General features: G+C 38.7%; 2 protein-coding genes across 3 annotated transcripts in view; both read right to left on the bottom strand.

Moving 5' to 3' along the window:
- ugp2b (UDP-glucose pyrophosphorylase 2b) overlaps positions 1–14,548 on the bottom strand; it is a 37,528-nt gene extending 22,980 nt beyond the window's left edge. Inside the window, exons 1-3 of one of the 2 annotated variants that reach the window (XM_042501966.1) lie at positions 14,282–14,548; positions 8,336–8,463; positions 6,421–6,528 (exon numbers count right to left, since the gene is read on the bottom strand). In XM_042501966.1, the coding sequence (XP_042357900.1) occupies positions 6,421–6,528; positions 8,336–8,434 (207 nt within the window). In that variant the 5' untranslated portion in view covers positions 8,435–8,463; positions 14,282–14,548. Of the gene's footprint in view, positions 1–6,420; positions 6,529–8,335; positions 8,464–12,238; positions 12,671–14,281 lie in introns of those variants that run through there. The other variant, XM_042501964.1, reaches the window with a different exon arrangement.
- Positions 14,549–15,836: 1,288 nt separating this feature from the next.
- Positions 15,837–19,313, bottom strand: mdh1ab (malate dehydrogenase 1Ab, NAD (soluble)). The gene is made up of 6 exons (XM_042502550.1): positions 19,268–19,313; positions 18,869–19,029; positions 18,568–18,744; positions 17,617–17,730; positions 17,200–17,289; positions 15,837–16,497 (listed from the first exon to the last, which is right to left on the bottom strand). The coding sequence occupies exons 1-6, from the start codon at positions 19,311–19,313 to the stop codon at positions 16,375–16,377; spliced, it is 711 nt and encodes a 236-aa protein (XP_042358484.1). The 3' UTR covers positions 15,837–16,374.
- Between the last annotated feature and the right edge of the window lie 481 nt (positions 19,314–19,794).

The following is a 19,794-nucleotide window of genomic DNA, read 5'->3' as shown; positions in this document are numbered from 1 at the left end:
TGTAGCAGCCAGATTGATCTTTGGATCTTAAAATGTTTTTATCCTGATTTGTGTAAAATTTTATCACTCAGTCTGAGTTTTTAACTTTCAAGATGATGTTTTGATCCACCTATGAGGTTCTACGCTGCATCACCAGTGTCACATTGTGTTTCAAGAAAAAATAAATACAAAATTACATTTCATTACACAAAATTAGGTAAACATTTTATGACTTTTTTTCTAGTTTTAGTCAAAGACTGAGTACTTTCACAACTCTGGGCCTCAAATGAGACAATCTGAGAAGGTAAAAACACTGTTTAGTTACTGTTCATTGCTGACATCCATATTAAAGGGACAGTTCACCCCCAAATAAAAAATACCCATTTTTCCTGTATGGCTTTTTATCAGCCTAGACTGTTTTGTAGTGAGTTGCAGAGTGTTGGAGATATCTGCCATAAAGATGTCCGTCTTCTCTCCAATATAAACTAGATGGTACCACAACCCGAGTGCCAACTAGTTTTATTATACTGTAATAAAGGCAGACATCTCTATGGACGATATCTCCAACACTCTGCTACTCACTACAAAACAATCTGGACTGATAGACAGCACCTCACGTAAGAGAAAAAATCTGTATAATTGATGTAGGATGAACTGTCCTTTCAAGACGAAAGCAAAATAAAAACAATGTCTAGTCACAACTTTTCTAAAAAGTACATTCAGTACAGCAGCCTGGTGAAACTTTTAACACATCAGTCCAATTCTCCCAAAAGTTTAATCTTAGCATAAAAATCAGCGTAGGACTTCAAAACGTGTTCTTTTAGACACATGATAATTTTCATGCTAATTTCTGTCACAAGACATTTAATGATAGAATATAATGTTTCAAATGGTCACGTATGAAACAGGAAAATCATGTTATGTCCGTGACGAAACCACTTTTACTAAGGGCATTAAGTCACGGGATACTGACACTAATTCATGCAAGCTGGTTAAAATTTAAAAAATGTGCATCATATTTGTATGTTACACGCTTTTGCAGTATGTTTGACCTCAGCATGTTCGTAACCTCATTTCACCCCTTAGCAATCCACAGCTGCTGTTTTCATTTATCCTGTGAGTCATACTTTCTACCATCACAACAAAATAAAAAATACATGAGGATAAATAAACCCATTCTTCTTCAAAAAAACCCAGACCATCGCAGTGAGACAGTCACGAAGGAAGAAGAACTGATCTGCTTCACAGCGAATTAAAAATAAATGATCATATCCGGGCACACGAGAAATTTCATCATAACCATTTCCTCGTTCTCAAGTGCTTCACATTATATACACTGCTATAATGTGAGTTCAACAAAAAGTCAGAGTGGAGAAAAAAAAGCAAGAACTTTCTCTGGGTTTGAAATTCAGCGTGCAAACTAACACTCATGTTCTTCTGCTGCTCCTTGTACTCACTGGCTATTCACATTTTGACCGACACATAACACTACGTTCAGACTTCAAAGATCCTCCCTTGCGATCAAACCTAAAGCAGATACGTTTGCATTTTTTTAAGTCTTTGAAGTTTCAGACGTAACATGAAAACCCAGTGTCCAGGAAACTGAAGCATCCCTTGTGACTGAAAACTAAGGAAGACCCACATAACAAGCGTTTCATAGAGGCAGAGAACAAGGAAATCCTGCACAACCAACTCTCAGAAACACTGATGAGTTGGCATTTTCATTGAATTTGTAAGTGACCGACCAGCAGCACATTTAAAAGGAAAGCTAGACTCCTGTGGTTTCTAGTTTACTGCGAAGGAGGAGTGAATAGTGAATGTGCAGTCTACTGAAGTAAGCAAGTAATGAGGGCTGGCGCATTTAAGTGGGGCGTTTTGGAGTCAGTTTAAATTACTTTACAGTGCACAAAACATACATGACATAATGTAATCTCTGAGTCTGGAGGATACAAACAATCAAAGAAGAAGCAATTAAATAATAACTGAATTTTAAAACAACAACAATAACATTATTCACGATGTCTTATGGTGGACAGAAAGTTTGCAGTGGAAATTACTGTTAGATGCTGTTTTTCTTGATCCTTTATATTGTCTTCACAATAAACGATCTTCCACGGCATCAGAAAGTTATAAGAGAAAACACAAACAGCCCCAGGTGACCAGCCACAGATCCAATTCAGTCACCTTAGTATCAAGAAATAAGACTGTGTGCCTAAAACTCACAGCAGCATCATTATTATTCCACAGCATTTTTCGACCTGGGCCCTATTTTCCTATTTTGTGTTAAAGTGACTCATGTAGACAACAATTTTTTAAATTGGTCCAGTTTTAAAGCACGCCCACTAAAACTGATGGTTTGCACTGACAGGGTCAGATTGTTATTCTGTCTATTCCATCCAAACAGAGATTGACCTTTTTTTTTTTTACCAGAGACAGTCCCAAAATTGTCATCACCAAACCCACTAGACTGCATTTAAATAAACAGCAATTTGATCTTTGTAAAACACACTTAAGTCAAAGTCAACAGAAACAAAATACAACTCACAAAAACCATCTTTGTTTGTCTTTTCACCCAGTTACATGTGAAAATATGCTGCGTCTGTACACTCTAAAATGAATATATATATAAATGGAGTCTGGTGGGGTTTGTGACACAAGTTACGAGGCTGTTTCTGGGCAAACAGAAAGTATCTTCCTCTTTTATAAAAAGTCTATCTCTTTGCAGCCTGTTTCGCTGCTCCTGTTTGCAGCTTTCTCACTCAATACTGAATCAGTTTGCTTTATTAAATAAATTAAAGAATAAAATAAAGAAAAATACTGAACCGGTTTGAAACATGTTGTTCCCATTAGTCACTTAGACACAAAAAATTGAAACTTTTAACCTCATTAACCTGAACTTACTGTGAACAACCTCTCTGTCGCTCTGAATGTTGAACTCCTTTCATCTGATTGGCTGAAATGTTGACTATGATGAAACTGCAGCTAAATCTAATGTACCACTTATGTCACTAACGCCAGCTTTACTCCCAAAAGGCACAGAGTGTGTATTTCCATCACTGGTGGCTCCGATGGGACTCAAACCTCTCGACAGTGTTACTGCTGAACAGTTCGTGTTTATGACTTGCGAATACTTTGTCCGCTCCAGCAGTTTTCAACATGGCAGTGGGCTAGAACAAATCGGACTCAAGGGACAATGGACATATTGTTCCATCTAACATGCAACTGACCTGACAAAAAAGTGCTCAAACAGCCGAGGTGTCCTCGATCACACGTCATCTAAAGCAGTGTTAAGTGGAAATAAATGGCTGTGCATTTGTGGCTTTGATGTGACAAAATACTTTTTTTGTTTTAAGGAAAGTACATCAGTGTCCCAAATGACCCTAATTTCCTGGCCATTTAACTGGAACTGGTTACACTCATGCCTTGTTACGTAATGCAACACTTACTTCCTCCGTGTTAGGAGTTTCATAAGTGACTCACTGATACTTGCTTATCAGCTTTTCTGTCACTTAAGCGCGCTCAAACTACACTTGTCACACCTCAGTGAGCCAGATGATAAAATCTCTTCTGCCCTCTTTATTGGACATTTTGGTTTACAATCTCCCCCAGTGCAAACTCTAAGATTATGAAAATTAACCACATAATAAAATACATTTTCCTTGAGCCAAATGTGTGAACTACAGTTATTCAACAAAACAAACAAGTGATTTACGGTTTTGTTTTTCTCAGTTGAGCAAAACCCAGAAACGATTCAAGTATTTGACATAATTAGAAAAAGATGACTGTCAAGTGTAAAGTACGGAGTCATTTATTAAAAAATGTGACTTGCAATACATCCAAGTCCTTACGCAGACTAAACAATTACAATGTAATTTAACTCCATCTAAAAGCTCCACATGGACTTCAGCCAGGGCTTTTTGGACCATTCAAACTAATTACACACAGAGATAAAAAACTGAGATAGTTGAGTGGCAACTGGCATTAATTAACCTTCAGGACACTAAACACTGTGTGCTATGAGGTCACATGGTCTTACCAGTGAGGCGCCTTTCATTGAAATATGTCATAAAGGGAGTTTTCCCTTCACGACAGTATTGGCAGAAACTTCCTTGTCCTGTTGTAAGTTGCATTTGTCAGTATCTGGCACACTGCTGCACATAACAGCACTGCTCTTCCACTTTCAACACACACTCTTGACTTTTTTACTGTATTTATCGTAGTTGTTGTTGTAGTTGTTTAATTGAAGTGTTGTTTAACTAATAGGATATTTTTGTCTTGACCAAGCTCAAATCTCCTGTGTGCCATTAATCAGTGCTGTCCAGGATATTAACCCTTAAACACCTGAGCAAGCACCTGGCTTGATTTCTTTCAAAACCATGGAAGGAAGGCAGTGAGCAACTTAAGAAGAAACAACCCGAAAATTAGCAAGAAATTTAGTAAAGCACCAAAACAAATACTTAGTAATACTAGTAGTAGTAATACTTAGAAAATTAGTACAAAACAAAACAAAACAAAAAAAAAAAAAAATAAACACACAAATAATGAAAAAAAACAAAGAAATCATGGAAATTACCAAAATTATTAATTTGTGGGACATTTTTTGCCAAATTTCTCACTGTCTTTTTTTCTCCATGTTTTCAAAAGAAATCAGTTTGTTCTGGTTTTAAAGGGTTAATAATGCTGTAGGCTTATTGCTGTGGTTGCAGCGAGATGTAAGCTGAGTTGAACGTATTAAGTAAAAGCGTGGATGGGCATCATCTCAGTTTTTAAAGTAAAATGTTTGACGTCATCTTCTTTGGTGCGTCAGTTGCTTCAGCTTGAAGCTGGGCGCCCTTTAATGACAGCTCATCATGATGAGTGACAGGTGCTCGGATGAGAGTTTGATCATCTGAGGCTGCGACTAAAAACACACGACTGCCTCAAGGTGAAGAGCTTCAACGGTCGCTTTCATTTTGCGGTTTTTTACCCGCCAAAAGACAAGACATGATGTGTCAGAGTAGTAAGAATTTTCAAACGGAGAAGTGTCCAAAGGTCGACATCGATTGTGTGGACTGGTGACACATTGGGTTTGAAGTTGTGTAACATTTATTGAGCAATGTTGCAGTCTGACTGGAGTAGACTGTGATTTTCTGTAGTTTCTGTAAAAAAACACGACCAGAGTTCAGACACGTTCATACTGACGTCCTACAAAAACATTCAAACCAGCACAAAATCAAATCAACATTACAGGTCGAGCTTGTGAAGTGAGCAGCACTGTTGTACTGTTTATCTTTATCAATGATTGATGACTCTCTGGAGTTGTAAAAATCTGACTCAGTGCTGTGGTTTGGCCTCTGATAAGACTTCAAACTCTTGGATCTGTTACTTTATCTGGACTTCCTGCTTTAAATTTCATCATCTCATTGGTAGCTGTCACAACACGCCTCCCTAAACACAGCTCATTGGTTAGAGGTTATTTCTAGTGGCGTAGTGGTAGTTGATGAGGTTGGTGTGCAGTTAGGTTAAAAGATATATCTTCATTTGGCTTTTTGGCTAATAGATGAGTATAATGTAAATGGCCACAAAAACAGGTGGACACATCCCCTAATTCTGCATATACCCTCCACTACACTGGCTTTTTGTGTTACGTATTGAATGTTAATTAAGTCCTGGTGTATTTATGATTGCCCTCTGGCTTATGGTATGTGTCAAAGGGAGCATTTTTGGACACAAGGGGATTTCAAGTACTGGATGCTTGATTGGTGTCCCTCTGGGCAAGTGTCATGATAGATGATTGACAGGTGCTCTATCTCCCTAGAACAGGAAACTCATACAAAATTAAACAGCTTTATTTTGAACACTAGAAGGACAGTGGTGGTAAATAAATGGGAAATAGTTTTCATATCCCACGTTCATCACTGTACCGGGCCGTATTGATCCCTCATGGGCTGTCTGCTCCTGGATTTTCAACCGAACCAACATGGCAGCTTGTTTGGAAACGTTCTTAAATAGAAATAGAAATAGTTTGCTGAAATGTGTTTCTGAAGATATTTCAGTTGCTGAATCTTTTTTTATTTTAGATTGACAGTTTTTTAGGAGTTTCTAGAGGCAGGAAGTCACACTAGACACCCTGATTTGCATAACAGAGCTAAGACCCCGCATTGATTCAAATGAGAAGCGGCCAACGAACGCTCAGTCTCTTGAAACGTTGCTAGCAGAATGCATTACACGTCTGCTTACACGGACAACAGAAAGGACACATGTAAATGAACATGTACCATTACTGTTGTCCTCACAAGACAATACAAAAGACAGTGTGCATATGTGCATTTGACAAATATTTTAAACCTGCTAGAGCTCTGATATTAGTTTTCTCTCTCACCATAAACATGTTGTTGCTCACTCAGGTGGAAGCACAAACGCAGAGAAACACACACAAAAACCTCGAAAAACTCGACTCACCGAGTCCTCTGGAGGTCTCTGTATCTTGATCCACTCTACCGATGGCCCCTTCACCTGCAGAAATCTGTGGAACAGATTTTTGAAGCCCTCAAAGTCTTTCCTGGACACCTGGAAAACACAAGGGTTATATTTGAGCCTTTACTCAATCAAAAAAGGCAACTCTTCCTCCTTGGTTACATTTTTCCAAGTTTGTATGTTTTTAGTTTTATTCATATTCAAATATAAAATAGTACTAAGTTAAAAAAAGGACTAAAAAAAAAACACAAATGGTCATAATAATGTAAAAAGTGACAGGTCCTAACATAAAATTTACATAACTGATTTTAAATGTGCATTTAAAAACTAACAAGAAATACTGCCTCACAGTTGGATGTCTCTGCAAACAGGTCAGTTACAGTTCACATCCAAATCTGTGAAAAGACGGACGCTTCACACACAAAAGATCTATACAGTCAGCACAGTTTCAAGATTAGAGTCATCAGTGAGTTATGGCGTTGGATAATGCCAGAAAAGTATTTTTGCAGAACAGTACGATGTCACAGTGAAGTGGACCTTTGGCATATAAACTGTAATCACTTCATCATTTTATCTTATTCAATATTTGTGTGAAAATTTGTCATAATTAGTGTATGAATTCTTGTCATGGCCACAAACATGTCAATCATTTGTGTGGTCACAGTGACTTTTGACCATCAATAGTTTTTTTGTTTTTTGTTTTAACTTGTCAAGCTGACGTTTGTGCCAAATTTGTGTAAACACCCTGATGGTCTTGAGATTTCAAAGTGACCTTGAGCTTTGACTGGCGAAATTAAATCAGTTTATCCTTGACTCAAATCGAACGTCTTTGCCAAATCTGAAGAAATTCCCTCTGAGGAGACATTGTCTTCATGAGAATAAGACAGAAGACGTTACAGTGGTGACTTTTGACCCATGGCAACCAAAATTGAATCAGTTCATCATTGTTTCCAGGTGGACATTTGTGTCAAATATGAAACAATTTGCTGAAGATGTTGTTGAGATATTGTGTTCACGAGAACAGAACGGAGAGAGGAACAGACAACCCAAAAACATAACGCCTCCGGCCACGGCTATCACCAGCTTGAAGGCATGAAAACAAACGATCTATACCTAGAGGGTAGTAAAAATCAGCATATCATAGGCCTGTCGCTGGTGTCTGTCTACACCGGAGACCTGGGATGCGTGTGCACTCGCTCACATACAGCTGTGTATGAGCACACGGATGATTAGCTTGTATAACTGCTGGTGCTGGCTGCAAATACAAAAGCTTTTATTGTGAACGCACTTGAGTGAAAGTATGTGTGAAGTGTTGTGCGGCTGACTGTCCCCTCTGACCTGTTTTCCTTCTATACATCACTCCATCTTTTGTGATTGCTGGCAGTTTGAGAGTGCCTGGTTAATGTCTGAAAGAGCCGAACCCCGTGTGATTGTTCAGTCAAGCAATATTTAGTGACAGCTTTGTTTCAAGGTCTGTGATTGTTTTATATCAAAGGAAACTCAAAGAGAAAACGGATAAAATAACGCTCAGTCTTGCTGCTATTTCTGAGGTGGTTTTGATTAATTTGTGTTCACTCCCAACACCAGAAATCTTTGTGGGCTAACGGGACAAATCTCAGTTGGGCTGGAAGCCTCTAATGACGCATTAAATTACGAATTACGCTGATATAATGCATGAATGTTTGCTTAAAAACCTCGCCTCCTGCAACTTAATGACGTACACTTTTTTATGTGTGCGTCTGTAAGCACGTAGGTGGGACCCTCATTGGCACCGTGCAACAGTATGTGTCACTCTTGTGTTTTTCCAGCGTTTGTGTGTGACCCAACCACCCTCTTAAACACAACCAGATGGTCTGAGAGAAACAGAGGGGGGGTTGAGAGAGAGTGTGTGTAAGTGCACCTCTCTCTCTGCGCCTGTGGTGGTGTCCAGCAGTTTCTCCAGCTCGGCGTGCATGGAGCTCTCCAGCTGCTGCCGCATCATTTCCTGGAACTGAGCCATCCCTCCGTTGGCCACTCCTTTATTCAGACCTGGTGCGGGCAAAATAGAGGAAGATGGAGGGGTCAGGGTTTTACAAAGTTGCAACACAACTTGAATTCTGACATATTTGGGATGATAAAAATGATTCATGCGTCCATCTTTACTCATTAACTCAAACCATCTGTTTAAGCCTCATCTGCCACTGAATACAGATTTTTGTAAGTTGGAATTAGAGCCCCAACCCAAAGAGTCCTAAGCAGTAATAGTACACAAAACTGAATCCAGAGCTGCAAAGATAATTGCTAAACATATTTTTCAAGCCAAAAAAGCTAAACATTTGATGATTCCATTCTTTTAAATGTAAGAATTTGCTGCTTTGTTTGCTCTTACATTATTGCATTATTATTACTTAAATTATGACGCTAGTCACTGCTGGAATGAGCTTCCCTTAGATTTAAGATATGACCCATCTGAAGCCATTTTCAAAACTAAGCTTAAGACTTTTCTCTTTTCTGCAGCTTTTTATTAATCTTTTTTTTAGTGCCTTTATTTATTTTATCAATTTGTTTTAAACTTGTCTGTATTATTAATACATTTACCAGTCCTGTTATTTATCTAATTTTATTCTTCAGTTTTAATTTATTAATATTTTTTCTTATCTCTTTACTGTTAAGCACTTTGACTAACATTTGTGTATGATAAGGTGCAAGATAATGGATGGTGTCAACTTGTCCTTCGAGATTTTGTGATCACCATGTTTCCTGATATTTTAAGAACCAAACGGTTAACAAGAAAATTATTAACACATTAGTCAGTAATGAAAATAATTGTTAGTTGCACCTCCAGTCTGGGCGGTGTAAACAACGATGATGTAACAGGTCAGAAATTTTGTCATCATTTAGCACCTGTTATCATAATCAACAACGCTCTCAAGATTATTATGGTGTTTGCGTAACATAAATCTTTGGTGCCTCTGCAAGTTTTAAAACAGAGATGATTAAAATCTGGAGGAAACAGGAAATGTAAAAAGCTAAAAATAGCTTCGTGTGAGACATTGATTACTGATGTGGATCTCAGTGCCACGTAATGGCCTCAGAAATCCAGTATCATTACAAATCTGTGTTTAGGAAAAAGAAAATCAATACATTAACTGCTATAAAAGAAAACCCATTGTCATTGAGGTTATGGAAAAAAACTCAAGCACGAGAAAGACAAACACTTAACAGCTCTGTTGTTGCCATAGGTGTGCCCACATGAACGACAATCTGACTAATTATAAAGCTTTGATGAAAGGTCATAAGTAATGTACTTGTAAACAAAGCACGCATCATTGAAACCAAATTAACCTGTGTAGCCTGTTTGGTTTTCTGCGATGTGTGACCTTAATGTCTTCATTGTTTGCTTATATGCAAATTTACAAAAAGCACAAGCTTAGCTTTTCATGTCATCTCTTTAAGTTTTATAGTTTTGTTCTTTGACAATCATTCATCTGTAGCAAAAGATTTAGTTAAAGCCCACCCAACTGGAAACCAATGATGTTAACTTAGCTGTAACATTGGAAAGAAAGCAAAGACTGGCTAACACCACAGCACAGTCAAGACCACTTTGATGGCCTCTGTGTGAAATAATATGTTTTTGACTCTGACAGCCGTCATTGTTAGTTTAGGCAGCGTGCCTCTTTCTATACATCCATGGCTACCAATGACAACAGTGCTAACAGTGATGGTGGTGTAGGGACGGTTGTCATCATGTTTAATTTATGCTTGACGCATTCACAAGGGTTGTAAGTGTTCACATAGCCAAAACGACGTCTCACCATTAGACGCAGCCCATCGCAGGGGTCCCTGCAGTTTATCATTTGTCTATGCACATATGACATTTTCTAACTCTGTATACGGCCCCCCACAGTTTTGGAAAATATAGAGTCTGCGTTGAGGAAAAACCACATGGAGCACAAAAGATCCAAATCTTTCCTCATCATGATACCATGTGAGCAGAAAGCATAATTAAGCTTTATGCTTATGACACAACCAGCAGTGACTGCCGTATAAGCACAGTGCGGAGAAGCAGCGATTAACTCGCCAGTGGGATTCACACACAGGGGCTAACATTCACTAACACGCACGAACGCCCTGACCGGCTACCACAACAAAAAGCAAAGAAGCTCAGATTACAACACACACAGGAGTGTGACTACATTATCTGTTCAGGGGGACACTAAACTCCACGATATCTTTACATAGAAAATAGTTGAATGCTGCTTTATAGGTGTTCTGAATGTCATACACATTAGTAAGCAGAGTATTACAGCGGGCAAACTGTAGTATATGTTACTCTGGCACAAAAACAGGAAACTATTCTTACTAGTAAAATGTGACAAGACAAGTCAAATCCTGTGAAAGCTGACCTATTATATTGACCTTTTTTTCTCTCATTATCCATAAAGATTATTTATTGATTATCAAAACTACATTTGTTTGATTGAGCAAATAGACTCGTCATGACTTTAGGTAGTTAGTCAACTTGACAGCTAACGTGGAGGTTCAGATCTCTTCTGAGGATCGTGGAGTTCGCTGTCACTGACACGTTAGGATTGTAGCTAGTAATACAAGTACTAGTAATACAAGTACTGGCTGCTTATTGCAGCGCAGACAGGGCATGTAACAAGAGATGTACAGACAGAATTATGAGCCAGAAGAAGTGAAATAAAACCAGTGAATAAACTTTGACCAGAATCCCACTTCACTGCCTTTAAAAGGGTCCATACAAAACTTCAACCAGCTGCGTACTGATGTGAAACAATCACTAATAACAAGTTTACTACTTATTTTAAATACATTCAAGAGATACAGTATGGTTGGCAGCGATAACGGCCATGCGTGCATTCAATAACTCTGATATCAGAGTTTTCATTCCTCACGTGAAGGCATCAATCAGTGCTTTAACCCTTTGAAACCTGGATCGACATCACTTTTCTTGACTTGCGCTCAGACGCCGTCACAACTGTTTAAACCTTCAAAGTCTGAGCAAATTTGCTTTCTTTTGAAAACAGGGAAAAAGCAATTAGCAACTTTGTAAGAAATTTTCCTCAAGACATTAGCAGCTTTGGAAAATTGTTTTTTTAAAGCTAGTGAAAAGTGTACAAAAAACTATATTCATAATTACATGTAAAAAATATTTTACAGAATTATTTTTAAGCACTTTTAATGGTCATTTACTTGTTTTCTCCCTAATTCTAAGGTATTTTAAGTACTTTTTTCTTTTCTGCAAATTTTTGTGTCATTTCTTCTTAAGTTGCTCATTGCCACTTTCCCATGTTCTCTCGACTTGACAAGAAATGACCCAAAACTTTTGAACAAATGACAAAAAAGAACAAAAACAACTACCTGAAATTTGGCACAGAGAAAAGGAAACTTAACAAACACAACAAAAAAAGTTCTTTTTTTTAAAAATATATATTCTGTAACAGATTTTAATATATAATTATATTAGTCCAAATATAGTTTCTGGACATTTCTCCTTTAAAAAAAAAAAGTTGGATACTTTTCAAATATTTCTCTTTTTCCTTTTTTTTAAAATTTTTTTTTTAAAGATTTTAAACCTTTTTTATTATCTTGCCGCATCTTACCAATTTCTTGCAGTTTGCTCAATGCCTTTTCCCATGTTTTGCTCAGGTTTCAAAGGTTTAAATACTTGTGAAAGCCTTTTGAATGCAGCACACAAACAAAGATGTCCATCCAGGTTTCAAAGGGTTAAACGCACTGAAGTTCATAGTTAATTTATCTACCTGTACGCGTAAGGCTAAGAGTCCACAACACTGCTTACCTTCTATATAAAGTGCCATATTTCAGCTGCCAAGTAGCGACCAGTTCAACAAAACACAATTAAATAATCAGATAAATCCAAAGCAGATCTTCAAGTTAAATATTCCAGAGAGCATTCACAGTGAAAACCGGAGCGTCATTGAAGAGACATCCCGTTAATGAATTTTTAAAAAAAGTTTCCTTGAGGTATCCAGAAAGCCAGCTCATTCATCCAGAGGTGTTCAACCCCGTGAGTCCATTCAGCACTGAGGCTCCGCTGCTGCGACGTCCTGTCTACCTCATACACCCATAAAAAATAACAACAAGGACACATTCATCCCGCCGCACTTATCTCTCTGGACAGCAGCCAGACGTCGTCCCTGAACTGAGCACGGAGCCGGATTGGACCGAGCAGGACGTTTTACAGCTCGCCTCTCATTTTTCCAGCCCCAAATAACTGCCCACCACGTCACTGCTCCTGTCAGTGACTCTCAACCTCTGCCTCTGTTTTAGCTTTCGCCTCGCCCCCCTCTCCTTCCACTTTTATTACCTTATTGCCACCGAGTCGGAGATTTTCAGCTGTTTTTTTCCCCACTGCCAACAAACATCCCGTCAATTATTAACCAGCGAGATGCACACCAGTCCATCCGCATGACCTGCCTGTCCGACAGCACGCTGAAGTTAGTTTCAGATTCACGGGAAAAGGTTTAAGGGGAAAAACTACACTGCTGTTTGCTCCTCTTACTGTCCTTAAAGCATGTTAGGCATTTAAGGTAAAACTGACTGAACCCTATTTCAACATTTGTAAAACCTTTATTCTATTTGTAAAACACAAAAAGGTGAGATGCCCCCCTTAAAAAACAAAACAAAAACGTAGACCACATCGGACGAGGACATAGTTAGACTTACCCAGATCGTCCCAGAGAGGCTAAATGTTATTTAAAACACATTTGGATTTGTAAAACCTTTTTTTTCTCTCTGTGAATACACAAAAACATACAGTGGGTTTTAATTTGGACCTGGACCAATGTGGTCTAGATATGAAAAAAAAACCCTCAGTAAAATGTCCCTTTTTTGCATTTTCACAAATAGACAGCAGTTATACAAATCTAAAATTGTGTTGTGAGTATGAATAAGCTTCTCTGGGATAATCTAGTCCAGGTTTGACTCCTTTAAGTGTAGTGGATTTTGATCTGTACCTGGTCTAATGTGAGCCACATGTGAAAACTGCAATAATATGTACTTTTTTGCCCCCATTTTCACAAATATTAAAGGTTTCTAGAATTTTGAATGATGTTTTAAATTATATTTATACCCACTGGTATAATCTGGTCTAAGTGTAGTTATTTTTGATCTGGACCTGGTCCAATGTGGTTTAGATTTTAAACCCCCAGTGAAATGTCTTTTTTTTTTTTTTGCATTTTCACTAATAGAATAAATGTTTGAGAAACTGTGATTTACATTATGTGTAACCTGTCTGGGCTGATCTAGTCTAAGTCTGACCCCTCTAAATGGTCCTGATCTGAAACTGAAATCTTCCTTTTTTTGCGCTTCCTCATAGAGTTAAGGTTTTACAAATGTTAAAGTGGGTTTCAGACAGCATCAAGGCTTTACATAAAATGTGTAACATGCTTTAATAACACTAAAAGTCGCAAAAACACGAGGATCATTGGCTCAGCAATGTAAATTACTTTTCCCTTAACTCTCCCCTTAACTGCTGAATCGGAAGCTACGAATCGCAAACTAACTTCATCGCCGTGTGGCTGACAGGGAACTTCAGAGGCTGCGGGTCTGAATGAATGATGGATGGTTGGACGGTATGTACTCAGGGAGCAGTCGATATTAAGGCTTCCCTCCGTGTGTACATAAACACAAATCAAACTAGCGACTGACCCGTGCACACCACACGGAGCGAAAAAACAACCTTACCACCAAAAAACGAAAAACGCTGGGCTAAAAGCTAACTTGAGGATCCGATCATGAACACCACTCGCTTTTGGGAAAACCTTGATAGTGCCGAGATGCAAATAGATACAATTATATTATATTTAAAGCCAGTTCTTACTGTGTTATTGTAGGATGCTTGCGGAAGAAAAGTCGACAGGGTCGGCCTGGTCCTGCGGGTCTGAAGGACCACAGCAAATCCCTCAGAGGAGACAGCGGGGGCACGCAATAATAGGTCTGATTTATTTTTTCAAAAACAGTAGATTTCACCTTAAGACACCGGGCTCCTGTTCCTTTGCGACATCGCTAAACAAAAAAAACTTAAAAAAGGGGATGATTAGTTTGAAGATATTTTACACAACAGTGCCATTCCAGGAAGGGGCGAATGGGAACGTTGCAGGAAGATGGCAGCCAATCAGAGAGCTGTGTGTCTGTGACGTAGAATTTGACAGCCAATAGAAATCTGCAACGTTCTGAAGAATGCTAGAAATGTAGGAAATAGAAAATCACTGCCCTAAAATCACCCATGCCCAAAAGGCCCAAATACTCCCACTGACCTTTGTCACTGTGGAGGAGCTTTAAAGCAGCGCTGCAGGCTTTGATGCACATCTATATATCATGAGCAGGATCACACTGGCTGAGCAGCACTTTATTAATGCATTGATGTTATAATAATGGATATCTTGGTAGATTTGTCACTTTTAATAATTCGGTTTTTAATCAAGAGTGACACAATGTGAATTTAACTCACTACAGATGTTACATAATCAGTTCTCATGTTGCTGGCTTTGGGAAAACCCAAGAAATACTGCCTCTGCCTGGTGAAACTGTGACATTACGCTCTACTTCACCTTCTGATGTACAGTAGTTTCCCTGTTAACCCTTTGAAACCTGAGCAAATTGGTCTGATTTCTGTCCTAAAGATGGGTAAAAGGAAATGTGCACCTTACCAAGACATGGCTCAAAAAAATATCAAGAAATTAGCAAAGTTACAAGAAAATTTTCCTGAAAATAAGCCAAAAAGAAAAGTAAAAAACCAAAAACAAACATGAGATAAACCTCCCAAATTGATCTGTATCTATATACATCATATACTACTAATAATACTATTAATATGATAAATATTGTTTTTACTTTTTTTGGGGGGGGGGGGTAATTTTCTTATAACCATCTTTCTTATTCAAAAACCTTTCTTTACATCTTTTACTAATTTTTTTTTTTTACAAATGTGGGACATTTCTTACCAAGTTGGTCATTGCTGCATTTTTGTATGTATGTATGTTGCTTATTTAAAAAGGGGGCGTGGCTCTACCGCAGTCCGCTTTAGATGATGTGAAACACTGCGATTGGCTTACAGACATCCCACTATCAGAGCTATGTAGATAATTTAGATAATTCAATTAAATGGTTCTGCCCATCAAAAAAGTTTATGCATTTGGGACCACAGATCTAGACATCCTAGAAAAGTGATATCCATCGGACTGGACAGGGGATCTGAACGGGTTAAGCCTTTAAATTTCCTGCAGGGATGACGAAGAATGATATTACTGTTTTCCTTCTTCCTTTGAGGTAACAGTGCTCACTGCTCAGCCTCTATGCCGTATAAACCTAGAAGTACCACAACGAAAAAAATGGCAACTACATAGCAAATAAAAACACCCCAAAACCCAAAAGTATAAGGTTTCATTTTTTATTGTTTATCTTAAATGTAATCCATCCATTCCAGTGTTTGAGGACTTAGTGCATCTTTGACTTTATGTAACAAGCATCCATGTTTCACTGACCGCCAGAGAAAAAGTATTGGAAAAAATGCTGGTAACGACTGTGTTGGACTTTTAGTAAATAATGTATACTTAAGGTGGAGTTCTACTTGTGCGTCACTCGTGTGTCTACTGAAAGGGAGACTGATGCTGTGCAATTATTTATAGCTTGAGTAAACAAGTCTGCGTCGGTATGTGAACAAAACCACAAGCAGCCGTCGCTACCCAATCACCGTCTCCATTTGATATCCCAGAAGGTGCTGTAAATTTTTTAAAAGACACCTTAATGCAGACTCCCAACGCACAAGTATAAATCCAACTTTACACTCATAAACACTGACTCTCTCTCACACACACACAGTAATGCCGGGATTGGTGGAGTGCTTTATCACAGGCGTGCGTCTGGAGTTTTGGAGCTGTCTAAGTGCAGGTCGGGTGGCCCTGCGGGGTCTAGTCATACTCCCAGGAAAGACACGGCTGTGTCCCTCTCCTGTATCAGCTCTGCTGCTGTGGCTTCCATCTTGGACTTGGAGAAGTCGTTGATGGCCAGACCCTGCACAATCTTCCAGGTCTTGTCCTGAGAAAAACAACATATATTTTTTACTTTTTTATTTAGGAGCATGTGGTTCAATAACATACACAGATCAGCAAAAAACATTAAAAGCAATAATAAGTGAAGTGAATAACTTTGATCTTCTCCGTACAATGAAATGTTCTGCTGGAAAATCCCGGGTCGAGACATTTATGACACGCACGGCCCACCCAAACACTGAACTAGTTTATTTTATTTCTTAATTTGGTTTTGGCTCAGGTGTGCTTTTACTTTTACTGCTTTATTGGTTTATTTATTATTTTATCTTATTTTGTTGGTTTTACTTGTGTGTTGTCATCTTTCATTGGTCTATTTCTTTTTTTTAAGTTCATGTTTTATCCTCTTTAACCCTTTGAGACCTTAGCAAACTGGCTTGATTTCTTGAAAAAAAACTTGCAATGCAAAAGCAATGAAAGAAGAAATGACCAAAAAATTAGCAAAAAAAAAAAGAAATGTGTACTTGGTCTGTAACGGTGTTTGGAAGGGTGGTGCATGTCAAGTGGCACCCAAATAATTGCCAAGTTTCCAAGCAGAAAATGGCATTGTAAAAAGACAATTGATATCATTCACCTCACCTGTCAGTTGTTTTCATGTTTTAGCTGACTGGTGTGTGTTCACAGTTTCACATTTTGAGGTCAGACACGACGTAAATCATTGTAGGCTACAGATGAGTGAGATGAGTCTCACCTTGATCTGGACAGGGAATGAGTAGATGAGGTCTTCTGGGACTCCATAGGAGTTACCAGAGGAGTAAACACCCATGGAGATGAACTCACCCTGAATAAAAAAGAGGAGAAAATGGTTAAAACTGCATTTTAAAATACAATGTTGCTTATTTGTGATGTAGTATTTCATCATAACTGATGTTAAAATGGGTATTTTAAAGATTGATCTTGAAAAGTGCATTTTCTGCACAGATTGATGTGAGTGTTTGTAATATCAAAGCGGGCCCTAAGGGTTAATAACGAAAACTCTCGTGTGAGCACAAACAGAAACATGTTTATTCACTCTTGTTCACAAAGTAATATTCACTTTTTGACATAATGTAGCAAAAAGCAGACATTCCCACATCATAACTGCCGTATAAATAAATACGGTGTTTACCTCGGGGGTGCCGGTCCAGATGTCTCTCATGTGGTCACAGATGGCCTTGGCGGCAGACATGGCGCTGGACAGCTTCCTGGCCTTGATGACTGCAGCGCCTCTCTGCTGCACCGTCTGCAGCGCAACAACATGGAGCATTACATGCAAAGTGGCCGTTAATGTGTGCAGAAGAAACCGAGCGTATAAGGTCAGCTCGTGTTATTGCAGCTAGTTTCAGATGAGATAAGGGCTGACATGTCTGTCACCGTTATTTCTGGAATTTCAAGCAGGAAAACAGAAAACTAAACACCAGTCAGTGTTTCTACAAACAGATCAGTAACATATGATCTGAATTTTTTGTGACCGATGTTTGAGTCATGTGCATTTGCTCAACAGGACCGGTTTAATGCCATTTAATGCAGGATTTTTTGACTGAAGTATTTTTTCTTGTTAAATATACCTCCAACATTTCATTATTTGATTTTAGAAAGTGCATAAGGAAAATGTAAAAAAAAAACCCTGAACTCCTTGAAACCTGATCATTGGCTTGATTTTTTTCAAAAACATCGAAATTACTGAAATGATAGAAGAAAATTACCTGAAATTAGCAACAAAACAAAAACTAACGAAAAAGTAAGAGAACCAAAAAAAACAAAATGACCTGAAAAAAGGTCAAATGAAAATAAATATATAAATAAATACATATATTTTGCTGCCACCTTATTTTGAAAATATAATTATAGTTTTCGTGATAATTTTCCTAGCTATCTGATAATTTCTTTTTTTTTCTTCTAATTTTGAGGTGATTTTCTTGTCACCTTTTAATATTTTTTATTTGCCAAGTTACTGATAGCCTTTTCCCCCATGCTTTTGAAAGAAATCAAACCAATTTGCCCATGCTTTAAAGGTTAAAACGCCCCTGAAAGGCTTTTTGAACGCACTACATGAAAAGGTTTCGAAGGGTTAACTCACGGTGATGAAGTCTCCTTTCAGCCAGGCATCATCCTTGACTGCATCAAAGCAGGCGAGCTCGCCGCCAGACATGTTGACCAAGCAGTGATGCACGTCTGGGTACTGGGTGGACGAGTGGTTGCCCCAGATGATCACATTCCTCACGTGGGTGGCAGGAACGCCACAGCGCATCGCCACCTTCCGGACCAGAAATTTAAAAAATTTAAGTTTCACGCTCAACTTGGGCAAAGAACTAAAATGTGGCGGCTAAAAAAAACGTGATAGAATTGCGAGGACAAAACAGGCGCCTGCAGGAACGCACCTGAGAGCGAGCCCTGTTGTGGTCCAGACGGGTGAGGCAGGAGAAGTTCTCTTTGGGGATGGAGGGAGCAGACTTGGCTGCAATCAGACAGTTGGTGTTGGCAGGATTTCCCACAACCAGCACCTGAAAAAAAAAAACAAAACACACACACACACACACACACACACACACACACACACACACACACACACACACACTTTAAAATACAACCTGATTGACTCATCTGATCTGTAAGCTCACAACATGGTCTATCATAACACTAGTGTGGTGAAAACAGGGAGATCATGTGGGACGGGAGATTCTCCACGTACTTGATTAAAGGTTGCCGTATTTTATAGAAAAATTGGATCTTATTCCTTAGTGAGTAAGTCATCTTCTCTAGATGATACAGCTGTTCACTTCTGAGAGCCACAGTCCAACAGGCAATGGGATATCTGACTGCCATCTCGTTGTAATGCATTTTTGGCGACGACCAGTAGGATTTCTGTTGGTTGATTGAGTGGCTATGCATGATATTAGAATTTGAGAGGTTGCCCAGAAGAAATATCTCATGATCCACTGGGAAAGTAACTTCATGGATTGTGGACAGAGCATCACAGACTCCTTAGTCAGAAGTTTTTTTTGAATGTGTTTTGGTTAGATGCCTAAAATAAGGTTTTTGGTAAACACAAGCATAAAAGACTAACTTTTTGTTCTATGACATCAAATATGTCAGTAAATACCTGCAATAATTCTGCAACCCTGCAGATCTTTTTCTGGATGCAGCATGCATCACAACACAGCGAAGCATGCGTCATTGAAGCGAAGCAAACGGGTCAGAAAGGTCAGACCGGGTTAAATAGCTCAGTAGCTGCAAGTAATAGACTTCACTCCTACGGAGACGTCAGGGAGTCATCCCTCTGGACGCTGCTTTACGGCCTCGAGGT

Source organism: Plectropomus leopardus, chromosome 15 (assembly GCF_008729295.1).
Source record: "Plectropomus leopardus isolate mb chromosome 15, YSFRI_Pleo_2.0, whole genome shotgun sequence".
Lineage (NCBI taxonomy): Eukaryota > Metazoa > Chordata > Actinopteri > Perciformes > Serranidae > Plectropomus > Plectropomus leopardus.
The sequence above is the reverse complement of the archived record's forward strand: the minus strand, read 5'-3'. Positions and strand labels throughout refer to the sequence as shown.

Bases quoted from the DNA above. Each gene is read 5' to 3' on its own strand.
- mdh1ab (XM_042502550.1), bottom strand. From the start codon at position 19,313: ATGGCAGTCAGATATCCCATTGCCTGTTGGACTGTGGCTCTCAGAA. The intron at 19,030-19,267 runs GTGAACAGCTGT...GTGTGTGTGTGT, and splicing joins TTGGACTGTGGCTCTCAGAA to GTGTGTGTGTGTGTGTGTGT. The intron at 17,290-17,616 runs GTAAACACCGTA...TTTTTTATTCAG, and splicing joins TCTGGACCGGCACCCCCGAG to GGTGAGTTCATCTCCATGGG.